Below are 15,618 nucleotides of genomic sequence, written 5' to 3'. Positions count from 1 at the left end.
GCATTCATTTCCTGATACAGTATTTCTTTTCCAGATACAGTAAAGTTGCACAACATTTGTATGTTGCCCATCACCAATTTGCTCATATGTGCAATTCATACTGGGAATCTTTTAATCCACTAGGACTCGTTTGCCCTTGCACAGTTTTCTGAGGGTAAATCTGCACTGTGCAAATGTAGTTGGGTAATTTTGCTCTTTGAAAATCATCAATTTTGACATTCTATGCGAATGCATCCCTTACGAAGAGATTTTAGTGTGCAAAGGTTTGAATCCTATTTGTGAAGGAATCCATTCAAGAAACTATTAGAGTTATGTGCTCAGTACTACTTGAAAGGTGGAATGAGTTCTTTTTTCTTGCCGTGTCATTTTGTCTTGTATGTAATCCAAAAATCAAGAAAGTATTTGTCCAAATGGTGATATTAGAAATAATTTGCTTCTACGTACATTTTGTTTATTCAGTTGTAAGTATTGATAAATTATATTCCGTAGTTTTTCTGGTTTTTTTGCTTCTGAAATGAATGTTATTTTTATGCATGTTTGTGCAACTCCTTCAAGCATAAGTATAAACAGAAAGCACTGGAGAAACTCAAGGTCTGGCAGCATAAGACCCTAGGGGCAGAATTAGGCCATACAGCCTGTTGAATCTGCTCCTGCGTTCAATCATGGCTGGTATATTTTTCAACTAGGAGAAAGTGAGAACTGCAGATGCTGGAGATCAGAGTCGAGAGAGTGGTGCTGGAAAAGCACAGCAGATCAGGTAGCATCCAAGGAGCAGGAGAATTGATGTTTCGGGCATGCCCGAAACGTCGATTCTTCTGCTCCTCAGATGCTGTCTGACCTGCTGTGCTTTGCTAGCACCACTCTCTTGACTCTGATGTATTTTTCAATCCCATTTTCCTGCGTTCTTTCCATAACGCTTGATTCTGTTAGAAATCAAGAACCTATCTAGCTGTCTTAAATGCCTTCAATGACTTGGCCTCCACAGCCCTCTGCGGCAGTGAGTTCAACAGATTAACCACCCTCTGGCTGAAGAAATTCCTCTTCATCGCTGTTCTAAAGGATTGTCCCTTCACTCCGAGGCTGTGCTCTTGGGTCACAATCTCCCCTACTAGTGGAAACATCTATCTAGTGTTCTGTAAGTTTCAATCAGATCCCTACTTATCCTTATAAACTTCGAGTACAGACCCAGATTCTCCAATCACTCCTCTCATGACAAGCCCTTCATTTCCGGGATCATTGTTATAAACCTCCTCTGGACGCTCTCAAACATTGGCATACTGTTCCTTAAATGCTCAAAAATGCTCTTAATATTTTATATACAATCTGACCAGAGCATTTTAGAACCTCAGCATTCTAACCCTCTTGAAATGAATGTTAATGTTGCATTTGCCTTCGTACCTGCTATCTGAACCTAAGGGAATCTGAACTAGGACTGCCTTTGTGCATCAGATTACCCAAACTTTTACCTGTTTAGTTTATGTCTCTCTTCTTCTTACCAAAACTCATACCACCATACTTCATCTGTATTCCGTTTGCCACTACTTTCCCAATCTTTTAGTTTGTCCAAGTCCTTCTGTAGTCTTCCTACGACTTCAACACTGCATGTTCCTCCACCTGTTTTTTGCCATCTGCAAACCCATCAACGATGCTGTCAGTTCCTTCATCTAGATTGTTAATGCACAACGTGAAAAGTTGTGACCCCAACACTGACCCTTACGGAACTCTACCAGTCACCTGCTATCATCTCGATAAAGACCCCTTTAACTCCACTCTCTGCCTTTTGCCAGTCAGCCAATCTTCTATCCAGTACCTTGTCCTGAACATCATGGGCTCTTATTTAGCAGCCCGTGTTACACATTATCAAACGTCTTCCGGAAATCCCAATAAATCACGTCCACTGGCTATTCTTTGACTAATTTGCTTGTTATCACCTAAAAGAATCCTAACAGATTTGTTAGGCATGACCTCCCCTTGACAAAGGCAAGGACTTAAAAGTACTCTATAATCTCATCCTTTATAATGGACTGTAAAATCTAAGCAGCAACTGAGGCCATGCTAGTTGGCCTATCATTTCATGTCTTCTGCATCTTTCCAATCTAATGCATTTTGTAGTTGCTTTTTTATCTCCTGATTTATTTTCTGCCAACATCCTGACTACTGTTATGAGGCATGGAAACAACTCCCATCAGGGTCTTTTTTTCTTATGTGGTTCTTCAACTCTACCCATACAGACTCTATATCTTCTGACTTAATATCACTTCTTGCAATTGATTTAATTTCATTTCTTACTAAGAAGGCAGTCACACCCTCTCTATCCACCTGTTTGTCCTTTTGATAGGGTGTGTACCCTTGGATATTTCGTTCCAAGCAGTGATCCTCTGGTTGTAACATAGCTGTGATATCCACATATCTGCCAATTTCAATTTGTGCTACAAGCTCACTTTATTTCACATATTGCATGCATTCAAGTAGAACACCTTCAGTCCTGCATTGACTAACCACCCCTTCTCATAGTTGATCCCTTACCTTCTGTGCCTGAAGTTAGATTCATGATATTTTCCATGCTCTCTGCCCTATTGGTTGTTTTAGAAACTTTAAAAACATTTCCTGAGCACTCCATCCCTTACCTTTTTCCTTAATTTTCCATGTAACTGAACCCACTCCCTCACTATTTGTTTTAAAGCCTTATCCACAGCTCTAGTTCTGTGATTCGCCAGGTCTCTGGTCCCAGCATGATTCCGGTGGAGCCCATCCCATTAGAAGAACTCCCTCCTTCCCCCATACTGGTGTCAATGTCCCATGAATTTGAACCCGTTTCTCCCACCTCCATATTTGAGTCGTGTATTTACCTCTATAATCTTGTTGACTCTGTGCCAGTTTGCTTGTTGCTCAGGTAGTAATCCAGAGCTTTTCATCATTTTGGTTCTGCTTTTTCACTTAGCTACTGACTGCTTTTATATTCGCTCAACAGAACTTCTTTCCTCTTTGTACTGTATCATTGGTACCTTCATGGACCATAACAACTGGATCTTTCCACTCTTACTCCATGTTCATCTGCAACACAGATGAGATGAGGTCTTACAGCATGGAAACAGACCCTTTGTTTCAACCAGTCCACGCCAACCATGTTCTCAAACTAAACTAATCCCACCTGCCTGTGTTTGGCCCAAACCTTTGCTGCTCAGGAACCTTTCAATGTTGTAACTGTACCTACAGCCACCATTTCTCTCTGGCAGTTCATTCCACATGTGAATCACTCACTCTGCAAAGAAAAAAGTTGCCCCTCACGTCCTTTTTAAATCTTTCTCCTCTCACTTTTTAAAAAAAATGCCCCGTAGTTTTAACTTCCCCCACCCTAGGGAAAAGACCCATGTCATTCACATTCTGTGCCTTTCATGGTTTTATAAACCTCGATAAGGTAACCCCTCAACCTTCTGTGTTTCAGTGAAATAAGTCCAAGCCTTTCCAGTTTATTTTTATATCTGAAATCCTCTATTCTCGGCAACATCACATCCTGAACCCGGACACCTGGCAGACAACGCAACCTTCGGGACTCTAGGTCCTGACCACAGAGAACCATGTCTATTCCCTTGACTGTACTATCCCTGATGGTAACTACATTTCTCTTTTATTGCCCCCTTTTGAATGGCTGTCTTTCCCATGATGCTATGGTTAGTTTGCTCATCTTCCCTACAGCCCCCACTCTCATTCACACGGAGCAAGAATCTCAAACGCTGAGGGCAGCACGGTGGCTCAGTGTTTAACACTGATGCATCACAACACCAGGGACCGGGGTTCGATACCTGCCTTGGGTGACTGTCTGTGTGGAGTTTGCACATTCTCCCCGTGTCTGTGTGGGTTTCCTCCAGGTGCTCTAGTTTCCTCCCACAATCCAAAAATTTGCAGGCCATGATAAATAGCCCATAGTATTAGGTGCATTAGTCAGGGGTAAATCAGGTAAGGTAGGGGAATGGGTCTGGGTGGGTTACTTTACAGAGGGTTGGTGTGGACTTGTTGGGCCGAAGGGCCTTTTCCCATAATGTAGGGAATCTAATCAAACCTGTAAGATAAGCTCAAGGACTGAGGGTCCTTCTGCACTACCTCCCAGTTCTCTCTACCTGTCCCTGACCACTGAATTTGAGGTAGTTAATCTAAGGGGTGTGATTGTCTCCTAAATCAATGTCTAGGAAACTCTTTCCCCTCCCTGATGTATGGCAGTACTCAAAACTCAGACTCTGTCACATCAATTCTAAGCTGGAATTCCTCAAGCAGCCAATAGTTGCTACAGATGTGGTCAATATGAACCACAGTGGAGTCCACCAACCCCCACATCATGCAGATACAACACACCTCCCTGGCCTGAGTTTCTTATTTTAATTACTTCTCAATTTTATTTTAAAAAATAAATCATAGTGGTGTTTTACTTGGTAGCTTGTAAATATTTACCATTTCCTGTTTTTAACATCAATGGAGAGAGAAACAGAATTAACTTTTGAGTCCAATCTGACTTGTCAGAACTGAAAACTCATGTTTAACTTTGCAATTTAGTGTCATTTTAAACGTTCCACAGGCATGGCTTCTGTATAAAAAGCAACAATGTTGCATCTTTCAAATCCTGGTAAAGGAAGTATTGTTTGTCATGAATATTATTTTTTAGTTGTTACAATATTGGTATGGTATATATTGTCAATTTTTGATTCCATCATCTGATGATAACACCTGAGACTAAAATGGTTTAAAACTGAAGAAATACAGGAATATGGCTACGGAGATCACCTGACTTGCCATTTATCCACCGAAGCCTGAATTTTACTCAGCTCTTGCTGAATATGGACTTTTCAGTATCTGAGCAGTCAGTAATGGTGCTGAACGTTGGACAATCATCAGCAAACAATCCCACTTCTGACATTTTTGATGGGGGGGGCAAGGCAATTGATGAAGCAGCTGAAGATGGTCAGACCTGATCGATTTAAAGGTGGTCATTGCTTGGCATTTGTATGACATGAATACTATAAGTCACATATTAGCCCAAGAATGGATGTTATACAGATCTTGCTGTATGTGGGCCTGGACAGCTTTCGTATCTGAAGAGTTGCAGCTGGTATTTAATATTTTGCAATCACAGCAAATCTCCCCTCTTATGAAGAAAGGAAGGTCATTTATCTAACAAACTAATGCTAATTGGGACTAGGACACTATCTCTTGAACTGCTGCAGTGATGTCCCAAGTTGAGATGACTGACCTCCAACAGTCACAACTACAGGGGAACCTCGATTTTTCCGAATGTGATGGGCGGGCATGTTTTCGTTTGGATAATCGATTAAATGCCTTTCCTCTAGGGCTCCGTGTTTTTAAAGTCTGCTCCTCGTTCAGGAGACTGCAGCAGCACACAGCGCATGAGGCCCTGCCCCAAATCCCCCACCCCCAACGCCGTCAGACACTGCCCCACCACCTCTAACACCATACAACACCTCCCCTGCCCCTAACCCCACCCCCCCACACAATGCAACACCACCCCCTGCCCCGACCCGCCCACCAACCCCATGCAACACTGCCCCTGTCCCCCAAAACCGCATCCCCAGCCCTGTGCAACACCTCCCCCCGCTCCCAACCCCGTCTAACACTGCCACCATCCCCAACACTGCACCCTGCCTCAACCCCATCTAATGTTGCCTCCTGCCCCCAACACTGCACCCCATCCTCAACCCCATCTAACACTGCCTCCCTCCGCCCCCAACCCAGTGCAACACCTCCCCCCACCCCAAACCTCATCTAACACCGCCCCCCAACCCCGTACACACCCGCCCCCTCTCCGGGGCAGCTGGACTGGACACCAACAACAGAATGCTGCAGCTCCTACCTTTGTGGGGGTAAGTCTTCAAATAGCACACGCACAAGCAGCCACAGCCCCACAACTTTGTACTGCAATGTTTTGACAGGTTCCACCTTCACTTGTACAGGGCAATATTGGAGAGACTACTTGGGGAAGGGAGGTTTAGGGTATGCCCCTGTATAGAATTCCAGGGAAAGTGTGGAGGGAGAGAGAGGGCGGGAGGTCAGTAATTTGGAGACGATGCCTGTTTAATCACTGTAAACAAAAGACGCGATCATTGTTGGAAACATGCCTTTTATGTAATGTTTCCATCGGGACCGCGAGATCTCCTTCGGATAATCCAATTTTTGGATAATTGGTATTTGGATAATCGCGATTCCTCTGTATTTACCTTTGTACTAGGCATAACTCCAGCTAGTGGGAAGTCCTGTCCCTGATTCCTATTGACTTCATTTTTGTTAAGGCTTCTTGGTGTCACACTTGATCAAATATTACCTTGATGTCAAAGATTGTTACCTCATCGCTGGATTTCATCTTTTCTGCCCATGTTTCAGCCAAGGTGGTAATGAGGCCAGGAACTGAGTAGCTGTGATAGAATGCGAATCAATGTCAGTAAGCCAGCCATTATTCAAGAAAAGCTTCCTGATGGTACTGTCAATTATTTCTTCTTGTTTATGATCTGGAGTAGACTGTTCGAGTGATAATTAGCTGGATTAATTTGGCCTGCCTTTTGTGGTCAGGACATAACTGGAAAATTTTCCATGTTTCTAGATAGATGCCATGTTGAAGCTGTTTGGCTAGGGTCATAAACTTTTAGTACTTTTGTGGGAATGTCCTGGCAACTTTCAATTGGTGGTGCACTGGAAATGTTACTGAACGAGTAATCTAATATTCTGGGGATATGCTTTGGAATCCCACGATGAAATTCAAATTCAACTGAAAAACATCAAATTTAAAAGCGAGTCTGATAATGATGTAGCGGCCATTGTCAATTATTGTAAAAATCTGTCTGGTTCACCCATGTCCTTCAGGGAAGGTTGTCAGCCAAACCTACTGGTATGGCCTGCATGTGAATCTGGACTTACAGCAACATGATTGACTTTTAACTTCCATATGAAATGGCCTAGCAAGGCTCTCATTTGAAGGCTATTTGAGTATGGCTAATAAATGCAGGTCCAGGAAGTGGTTTCCACATCCCAAGGATGAATAACAAAAAGAACGATTCACTGAAGATTGGAATCTGCCATGCTGGGGACCTCAAGAGGAGGTCTAAATTGATTGTTTTCTTGGAGATTCTGGTTACAAATGCTTTAATATGAACTTGTTTGGATGGATTTTGTAGGGCAAGTATATATTCCATTTTCTGTGATCTTCACGGTCTGTATTGTTTGAAGTTTTAGGTCGTTGCACTGAATCACCGTGAATTATATTGCATAGGAGGAATATACAAAAAATTTGGACAGGAAAACATTTTTTTAATCATGCACAAGCTACTGACACACTAATTTACAATATTGGCAGGGATTTACTTTTAGTGTCGCTGCATATTATTCCTTGATTGACCCATTTTTAAAACAAGATTATTTCTTAAGTAAATGTTATAAAGTGTTTCTGTATAAAATAAAAAGCTTAACTTTTATTGCTGGAAGTCACAGGCTGACAACTTTACAAATCATCAGATATAACTTCATATTTAGATGACTTTGTTTTGTGAAGTATGCATAGCAAAAGATAATCATGTCATTGAGCATCCAAATTTTCATTTTATTCTTATTGTTCCTCCTTGGGGTTTTTTTTAGAAGAGAAGCTTCAGTAATAATACCTTTACAAATCAATATTTAATTTATGACCATTTCCCAGTCTATATGCAACAAGCTATTTGTTATTATTGCTACTTTAGGTTCTGACTTGTTGTGAAAAGTGCTCTGATATTCAGATGTGTTTTCTTTTGGAGCTAATTGATCAGAGCACAAGGTTCAGAAATCTCAAACCACAATTCCTTAATAGATAAGCAAATGTTACTTGTGCTTTACAACAATGACAAATGCTTTTATGTTTGAGCTTTAAATGGTTGTCATTGTTATCTAAATACTTTAACATAATCCTGAAAAGCTGCTTTATTCTGTGTTTTCCATCAATTGAGTAGTAATTCTAGTGTTTGTGGTACAGTTTTCTTCTCAACATGCACCTTGAGAGAGCTGTTTGGCGAAGAAGCAGATCAATTGTTCTACGAATTGGTTGCTTAGATTGTTCATTTGGGGTATCCTCTGATGGCCGTAAAACATTTGATGGTATTGCTCAAAAAGCTTGGTTGGCATCCATACTTCAGTTTTACAGTCTGACGAAATAGGAAAGATTCTATTTTCTTTCGTGTGATGTGGACTTTCCTAGCTTGGCCAGCATTTGTTGCCCATTAGAAGGTGATAGTGAACTGTCATCTTGAAATACTGTAGTACTTGTGGTTTGCAGGTGGACACTTCAGAAAGGGAATTCTAGGATTTTGAATCCGTCTAGCACCAAATCAGGATGTGAACTTGGAGGAGTGGAGGATGGGGGTGAAGAGGAGGGAAGAGATAGGTACTGCAGAAGTGATGTTTGGGTGCATCTTTTGCCCTTCTGGGTGGTCGAGGTTGTCGGTGTGAGGGTGCTGTCCGTCGAACCTTGGAGAGTTTTGCAGTCCATCTTGTATATGTTGCTGCCAGTGTATATCAGTGGTGGAAGGAGTGCGTGTTGAAAATATAGGATAGGGTGACAGTCAAGCAAGCTACTTTACCTGATGAGCTTCTTAACTGTTGATGGAGCTGTCACCATTCAAGCAAGTGGAGTCTTGCTCCTGACTGTACCTTGCAGGAACATAGGCTTTCAGAATCAGGAAGTGAATTAATATAGTTACTGCGTTAGGTTCTTTTCCCGAGGTGTCTCACACACGAGGTGCAATTTACACACACCAACTTCTGCAAACAGTTAAAGTTTACTAAAGCCTGTACAAGCTGTGTGGCCCCCCTTTGACCCTCCTCACAGGTGGGTAAAATAGAGTCAAAAGAGTCCTTGAGGAAAGAAAACACATCCCCTTTATACAGGTCAGTTGGTAATGCTTCCAGGTACTTTGGCCGCTCCCCCATAATCACATGGTACCCCAGGTACAATGGTAGGATGAGTCGTTCTCTGAGATAATGTAAATGTAAATTCCCTCATCGTAGGGACTATGTAGGTGTGATATGCCCTAGATAGGGGGATGGCTAGGAAAACATTTCTGAATGGAAGGGATTGAATGAGAGTTTTAATTTGATATTAGCAGGGCAGTAGTAGTAAATGGCTGGCCAAATGAAGTGGGAGTCATCCACATTCCTGCGTGAATGTCACCCCCACTCAAAAACAGTACAGTTTAACCCTTTAATATTGCATTAATGTCTAGAGAAAGAGTGCAATCTAATCTTTTAACGTTACAACTGCAGAGGTCCTACTCTTTGACTTACTGTTAATGCCACAGTATTCGTTGTCCAGATCAATTTTAGGTCAGTGCTATTCAGCGATTTTGATGCTATTGAATCTCAAGGGTTGATGGTTGGAGTCTCTATTGCTATTGTTGTTGTATGTTGTAATAGTCATGATAAAGTTAAAATATGGCTATGCTGAAGCTCTGACTGTTTGGACGTGGATATCTTTAAATTAACCTTTCCAGGAATGTGATGAGATGGGACGTAAACCAATGTCTCTGGCTCCAAAAAGGGGCACTAACATGGCATCACAATCTGATATATAATTACTGCCATATGGAATCTGAGGGCAGTTCGGAGTTATTGGACACTGACACGTCTCCTGATGAAGGCACGTGTTTTCTATTTTTATTTGCGATAGTTAATTTATTTGAGTTCATGTAATCTGTCTTGTTACCTATTGTATAATATACCAAGGAGAAGAGGCAACCTCTTCTGCTGTGTCTTATTCATGGTCATTCCTCCACCAAAGATGACTGAGCAGCATAGAAAGGAAGATTGGTGTTAGCATTTAACCCAACCATGAGTCACCAGTGGCAGTTGCCCAGACTTAACACTATGATTATAGCAACTGCCAATGTTGCTTTGACAAGGCTCAGTGAGCTCCAAATTGTGTGTGCTTTTCCACTTCTCTCAAATGTTATTATATTAATGTTTAAACTCATCATGTGCAAATAAAAGTTTATGGTTGTTCAGTGTGTTGTAATTAAATCATTTAGTGTTTTCTATCTGGCATATGCAGCTTGCTGAAACCTTACTCAGAACCTTGCCAAGTCTGTGGTTGTTTAGTTAGTTTGCCATCAGTTTCAGAGCTGACAAAACCATATTCTTGTGCCATATGTGAGAATATAAGTTTGTTCAACCATAAAACACAGGAACGGGAATAGGAATAGGTTGTTTGGCTCCTTGAGCCTGCTCTGCCATTCAATAGGATGATGGCTGATCTAACATTCCTAGCGTCCACTTTCCTGCCCTTTCCCCATAACCCTTGATTCCCACACTGATAAGAATCTATTTATCTCAGCCTTAAATATACACAAGAGCTGTGCCCTCAAAGCTGTCTGTGGCAAGGAGTTCCAAGACATTCAACCTTCTGAAAGAAGAAATTCCTCATAAACTGAGTCTTAAATTGTCTCAGCATGAAGGGGCATCAATGCCCTCTGATCCTAGACTCTCCCATGAAGGAAAACATCCTCTCAGCATTTACCCTGTCAAGCCCATTAAGAATCCTATATGTTTCAATGAAAACTTTGTAAAACACCGAGTTAATCTCATTCTTCTAAACTCCAGTAAGTTGAGTTCCAAGCTTTGTTCATCACCATGAACCTTCTCTGAATTCCTGCCAATTAAATGAGGGGACCAAAACTGCTTTCAATACTCCAGAAGTGGTCTCACCAGCATAATGTATGGTTGCTGAAAGACTTCCTTACTCTTATGCTTGAACTCCCATGAAACATTCTTGAGTGCCTGCTGCAGCTGTGTGCTAGCTTTGTGTTTTGTGCAGGAGTACCCTCAAGACCCTTAGTGTTGCACGTTCCTGCAGTTTTTGTTCACAATTTAAATCATATTTTGTTCTTTTGTTCTCCCTTTCAAAGTGAACAACTTTGCATTTCCCCATGTTTTATTCTTTTTGTCCACTTACTTAACCTTTCAGTATCTCTCTGTAATATGTTTGTATCCCCCTCTTATCCTGTGTTTCCACCGAGTTTTGTGTTGTCTGCAATTTGGCCTCTAGTACATTCACCTCCTTACTCCAAGTCCTAATTATATATTGTAAACAGTTGTGGCACCAGCACTGATTCCTGTGGAACCCACTGGTCACATTGCCAACCTGAAAAAGAACCACTTCTCCCCACTTGCTGTTTGCTGCACATTAGCCAATTCTCTATCCATGCCGATGTACTATCTTCAACAGTCTGGGCTCTCATCTAATCACACTCTTTTCTGAGGTATCTTGACTGGAAGTATAAGTACAACACATCTACTGGTTCCTGTCTATCCATTCGGGTTCAGACATTCTTGGGGGGAAAAAAAATTAGTTAGACATGATTTCCCTTTCCTAAAGTCATGCTGACTCTACCTGATTAGATTATGATTTTCAAAATGCTCTGCTATTACTTGGTTTTTAGAAAATTGCAACCAATGCCTCAACTGTGTAGCAACCTCTTTTAGGATCCTAGGATATAAATCATAAAGGCAAGGGGACTCCCCTGCCTTTAGCTCCATTAGTCTGTTTAATGCTACAACTTTATTGATTGTGATGGCACTTAATTCCTCCTCTTTATTCTTTGGTGTTAATGGAATGTCTTCCACCATAAAGACTGATGTTAAGTATCAGTTCAACCTCTTATTCCACAGATTAATTTGCTAAGTGGCTTATATTCAGTCTGACCTCTCCCCTTTTCATATATTTCAAGAAGCTCGTATTATCAGTTTTAATACTCCCCATTAGTTTGCCCTCATTTATTTTCTGTCTTTACTATCTTTTTAGTCCTCATTTGTTGGATTCTGAATTTATTCTAGTGTTTGGGGCTATTACTGGGTTTGACATCCTATTTTTATTATGCTTTTCTTTTCAACTTTATACTCTCCTTAACATCCTTGATTAGCCATCGTTTGCTACCCTTCTCTCAGAATCTTTCCTCCTTATTGGGATATATTTTTGCTGAGGGTCATGAATTAACTCCTTAAATGTCTGCCACTCACTGCTTGCTTACTGTCAATGCTGCTAATCTATCCAACCAGTCATTTTCGCTATCCTCGTTTCATTGTAATTTCTTTACGTTGAACACAGTTGTTTCTGAACCAAGTTTCTCACTCTCGAACTGAGTATTAAATTCCGTCATGTTGTGGTTACTACTTCCTAGGGGATCTTTTACTCGGAGGTCCTTTTATTAAACCTGCGTCATTACCCATTAGCAGATCCTGGGTGGCCTGCTCCCTGGCTGACTCCATGATGTAATGCTTTAGAAAACTATTTCAAATGCACTCTTTGAATTCATTGTTATGGCTACCTTTTCCAATTTGATTAACCCATTAAGCATTAAGATTAAAATCACCCATCGTTTTTGCTCTATTCTTTTTACGTGCTCCGACAATCTGATTTATAGCGTGTCCTTCAGTGTTCAAGGGTTTAGACAATGCTCCTAACATAGTTGTCTGTCCCTTGCTGATTTTTACCTCTACTCCAATGGACTCCACATCATCTGGGCCTACATCACCTCTCGCAACTGTCCTCGTTTCATTTCTTAACAGCGCTATCCCAGCACCTTTTCCATCCCCAAGCCTTTCTGAAAGGTCAAATATTCCTGAATATTATGTTCCCAGTTTTGATCTCCTAGTAACTATGTTTCTGTAATAGCTATGAGATCATATTCATTTAATGTGATTTCATCTGTCAGTTATCTATCTTTTTCCAAATGCTTTGTGCACTAAATATAAAGGCTTTAAGTCTATTCTATCATCTAATCTCCCTGCACTTGCATGGTTCCTTGGTACAATCTGACATTCATACATTCTGTCACTTCCTTTTTTCGGATAGACAGACAGTAAGATATAGAAGCAGTATTAGGCCATTCAGCTTATTGAGGCTACTGTGCTATTTGTTCGTGGCTGATATGTTTCTCAAACCCATTTTTCTGCCTTCTCCCTGTAACCCTTGATCCCCTTACTCACCATGAGCCTATCTACCTCTCTCTCAAATACGCTCGATGACTTGGCCTCCACAGCCTTCTGCAGCAATGAGTTCTATAGATCAACCATCCTCTGGCAGAAGAAGTAGCTCCTCATTTCACCTCTAAAGGGTCATCTTCACTTTGAGGCTGTGCTTTTGGAAACATCTCCACATTCAGTCTATCCAGGCCACTCCGTATTCTTTAAGCTGCAATCAAAAAATCAACTTGTCACCAACCTGCAATCCTACGTTCTCCTTTACCTATGTCAGTTCTTGTTATGTGATTTGCAAAGATTCTGGTCCCAGCATGATTCAGGTGGAACATGTCCTATCAGAACAACTCCCTCCTTCTGCAATACTGGTGCCAAAGTCCCAGGAGTTTTGAACCAATTTCTATTGCACCAATCCTTGAGCCATATATTTACCTCTTTAATTTTGTTGACCCCATGCTAACTAACTTGAGTCTCTGATAGTAATCTGGAGATAATTACGTTTTTTGGTTCTGCTTTTTGATTTAGTCTCTAGCTGCTCATACTTCTTCAGCAGAACCTCCTTCCCTCTTTCTACCTATGTCATTGGTACCTACATGGACCACAACAACTGGATATTCCCTTCCCATTTAGAGTTCCTCTGCAACCCCGTGGACAAATCCTGAACCAGGGCACCAGACCGGGAAATCCAGCTTGAGGACTCTCGATCCTGACCACAGAACAGTGTCTATTCCCCTGACTGTACTATCCTGATTGCAACTACATTTCTCTTTTTGCCCTCTCTTGCATGCCTCCCTTTACCATGGTGCTGTGGTCGTTTTGCTCATCCCCTCCCTCCAGCTCTCAGCCATACAAGGTGCAAGAATCTCAAATCTTTTAGATGATCTCAAAGACTGAGGTGCTTTCAGCACCATCTCCTGGATCCCACAACCTATCTCATTGAGTCACCCCTGACTGACTTCAAGGTAGTTAATCTAAGTGGTGTGAGTGCCTCCTGCAGTGCAGCATACAGGTAACTCTTGCCTCTCCCTGATGTGTTGCAATGTTCAAAGCTCAGACTCCAGCTCATCAACTTTGAGCTGAATTTCACAAGCAGTAGACACTTGTTACAGATGTGGTCACTGTGAACCACAGTGTGGTCCACTAGACCCCGCGTGCAGGCACAATACATCATGTGGCCCTGCATCTCTATTTAATCTGTTCTTAATTTGTTTTCTAATAAAAATCCTACTGGTCTTTTAGCTTGTAATCTGTAAGTATTTCTGCCTTTATCTGCAATTGGAAAGTAATTTCTAATCTATTATCAACCCATGAACTGACACATCTCCTGTGATGTCACTCTTTGCTTTGTGCTGGGCCCCTCATCCTGAGTTTCTGTTTATTCTCAGAGTTTACAAGCTATCAACTAAAAAAACAAGCAAAAAGTACCTCTTTCCTCTCTGCACTGAATTTACATGCTGCTCTGAAATCTGACCTATTGCATCCCATACATAAATGGCCTTGTATCCGATTTAAAACTGCAATTGAAGAGTAACTTAAAAAAAAAAGTTGAGAATGATCGTGTTACTGTAGTGAGTTTGTAGTGCGATACATTTGAAAAATTTTCTGGAAAAGTTGCACCAAAACAGAAACCTTTATTGTAATATCTGGCTTTTAATTTCTTGTTATTTGCTTTCCCAGAACACCTGAAAAAGCCTTTAGAAGACTACGTGGCTACTCTTCGCAAAGTGCGGTTGATACGAGCACGAAAGAGAGAAGGTTTAGTTCGTGCACGATTGTTGGGCGCATCTATAGCGACAGGTGATGTCTTGACGTTCTTGGACTGCCATTGTGAATGCCATATAGGTTGGCTGGAACCGCTACTGGAAAGGTAGGTTGGTATCTCAATTCTGATTTATCCCATATAAAAGTGTTCACAATGTTGTCAAATGTCAGTTGGTTCATGCTGGCGTTTATACTCCTATCCAATCTCTGTTTTGTCATCTAATTTTCTTTAAGCATAACTGTGTACTTCTTTCATTATCTTTGTAATTGCATCCATAGAACATAGAAAAATACAGCGCAATACATGATATTTGAATCATCCAGTCTCACTGGAGATGAGTTCAGCATTCTTACTACACTTGGGTTGTGAAGTTACTTCTGAATCTGAATTTTTTTTTATTGCTATATTTACATTGGGTTTAGCTGGTGGACCAATTTGCAAGGATGTTGCCGGGACTGGAGGGTTTGAGTTATAGAGAGAGGTTGAATAAGCTGAGATGTTTTTCCTCTGCAGCATCGGAGGATGAGGGGTGACCTTAGAGATTTATAAAATCATGAGGGGCATGCATAGGTATAGACTTTTTCCTGGGGCGGTGGGGTGGGGTGGGGGGGGGGGGTCCAAAACTAGAGGGCATAGGTTTCAGGTGAGAGGAGAAAGATTTAAAAGGGACTTGAGAGGTAACCTTTTCACACAGAGGGTGGTGCATGTATGAAACGAGCTGCCAGAGGAAGCAGTAGAGGCAAGTATAATTTCAGTATTTAAAAGGCATCTGGATGGGTGGATGGATATATGAATAGGACAGGTTTAGAAGGATATGGGAGTAGGTTGGATTGCGATGTCTGGTTGGCATAAAAGAGTTG

The 15,618-nt window shown here is 41.4% G+C and overlaps 1 protein-coding gene across 1 annotated transcript in view; it reads left to right on the top strand.

Annotated features, from left to right (window-relative positions):
- Nucleotides 1-15,618, top strand: part of galnt12 (UDP-N-acetyl-alpha-D-galactosamine:polypeptide N-acetylgalactosaminyltransferase 12) — an 82,137-nt gene that overhangs the window by 32,671 nt on the left and 33,848 nt on the right. The window contains exon 3 of the mRNA XM_043689958.2: nt 14,674-14,863. Coding sequence (XP_043545893.2) covers nt 14,674-14,863 — 190 coding nt within the window. The remainder of the gene's footprint in view (nt 1-14,673; nt 14,864-15,618) is intronic.

Source organism: Chiloscyllium plagiosum, unplaced genomic scaffold (assembly GCF_037043375.1).
Source record: "Chiloscyllium plagiosum isolate Xiang-an unplaced genomic scaffold, Cpla_swu_hap1 HiC_scaffold_5, whole genome shotgun sequence".
Classification (NCBI taxonomy): Eukaryota; Metazoa; Chordata; class Chondrichthyes; order Orectolobiformes; family Hemiscylliidae; genus Chiloscyllium; species Chiloscyllium plagiosum.
The sequence above is the reverse complement of the archived record's forward strand: the minus strand, read 5'-3'. Positions and strand labels throughout refer to the sequence as shown.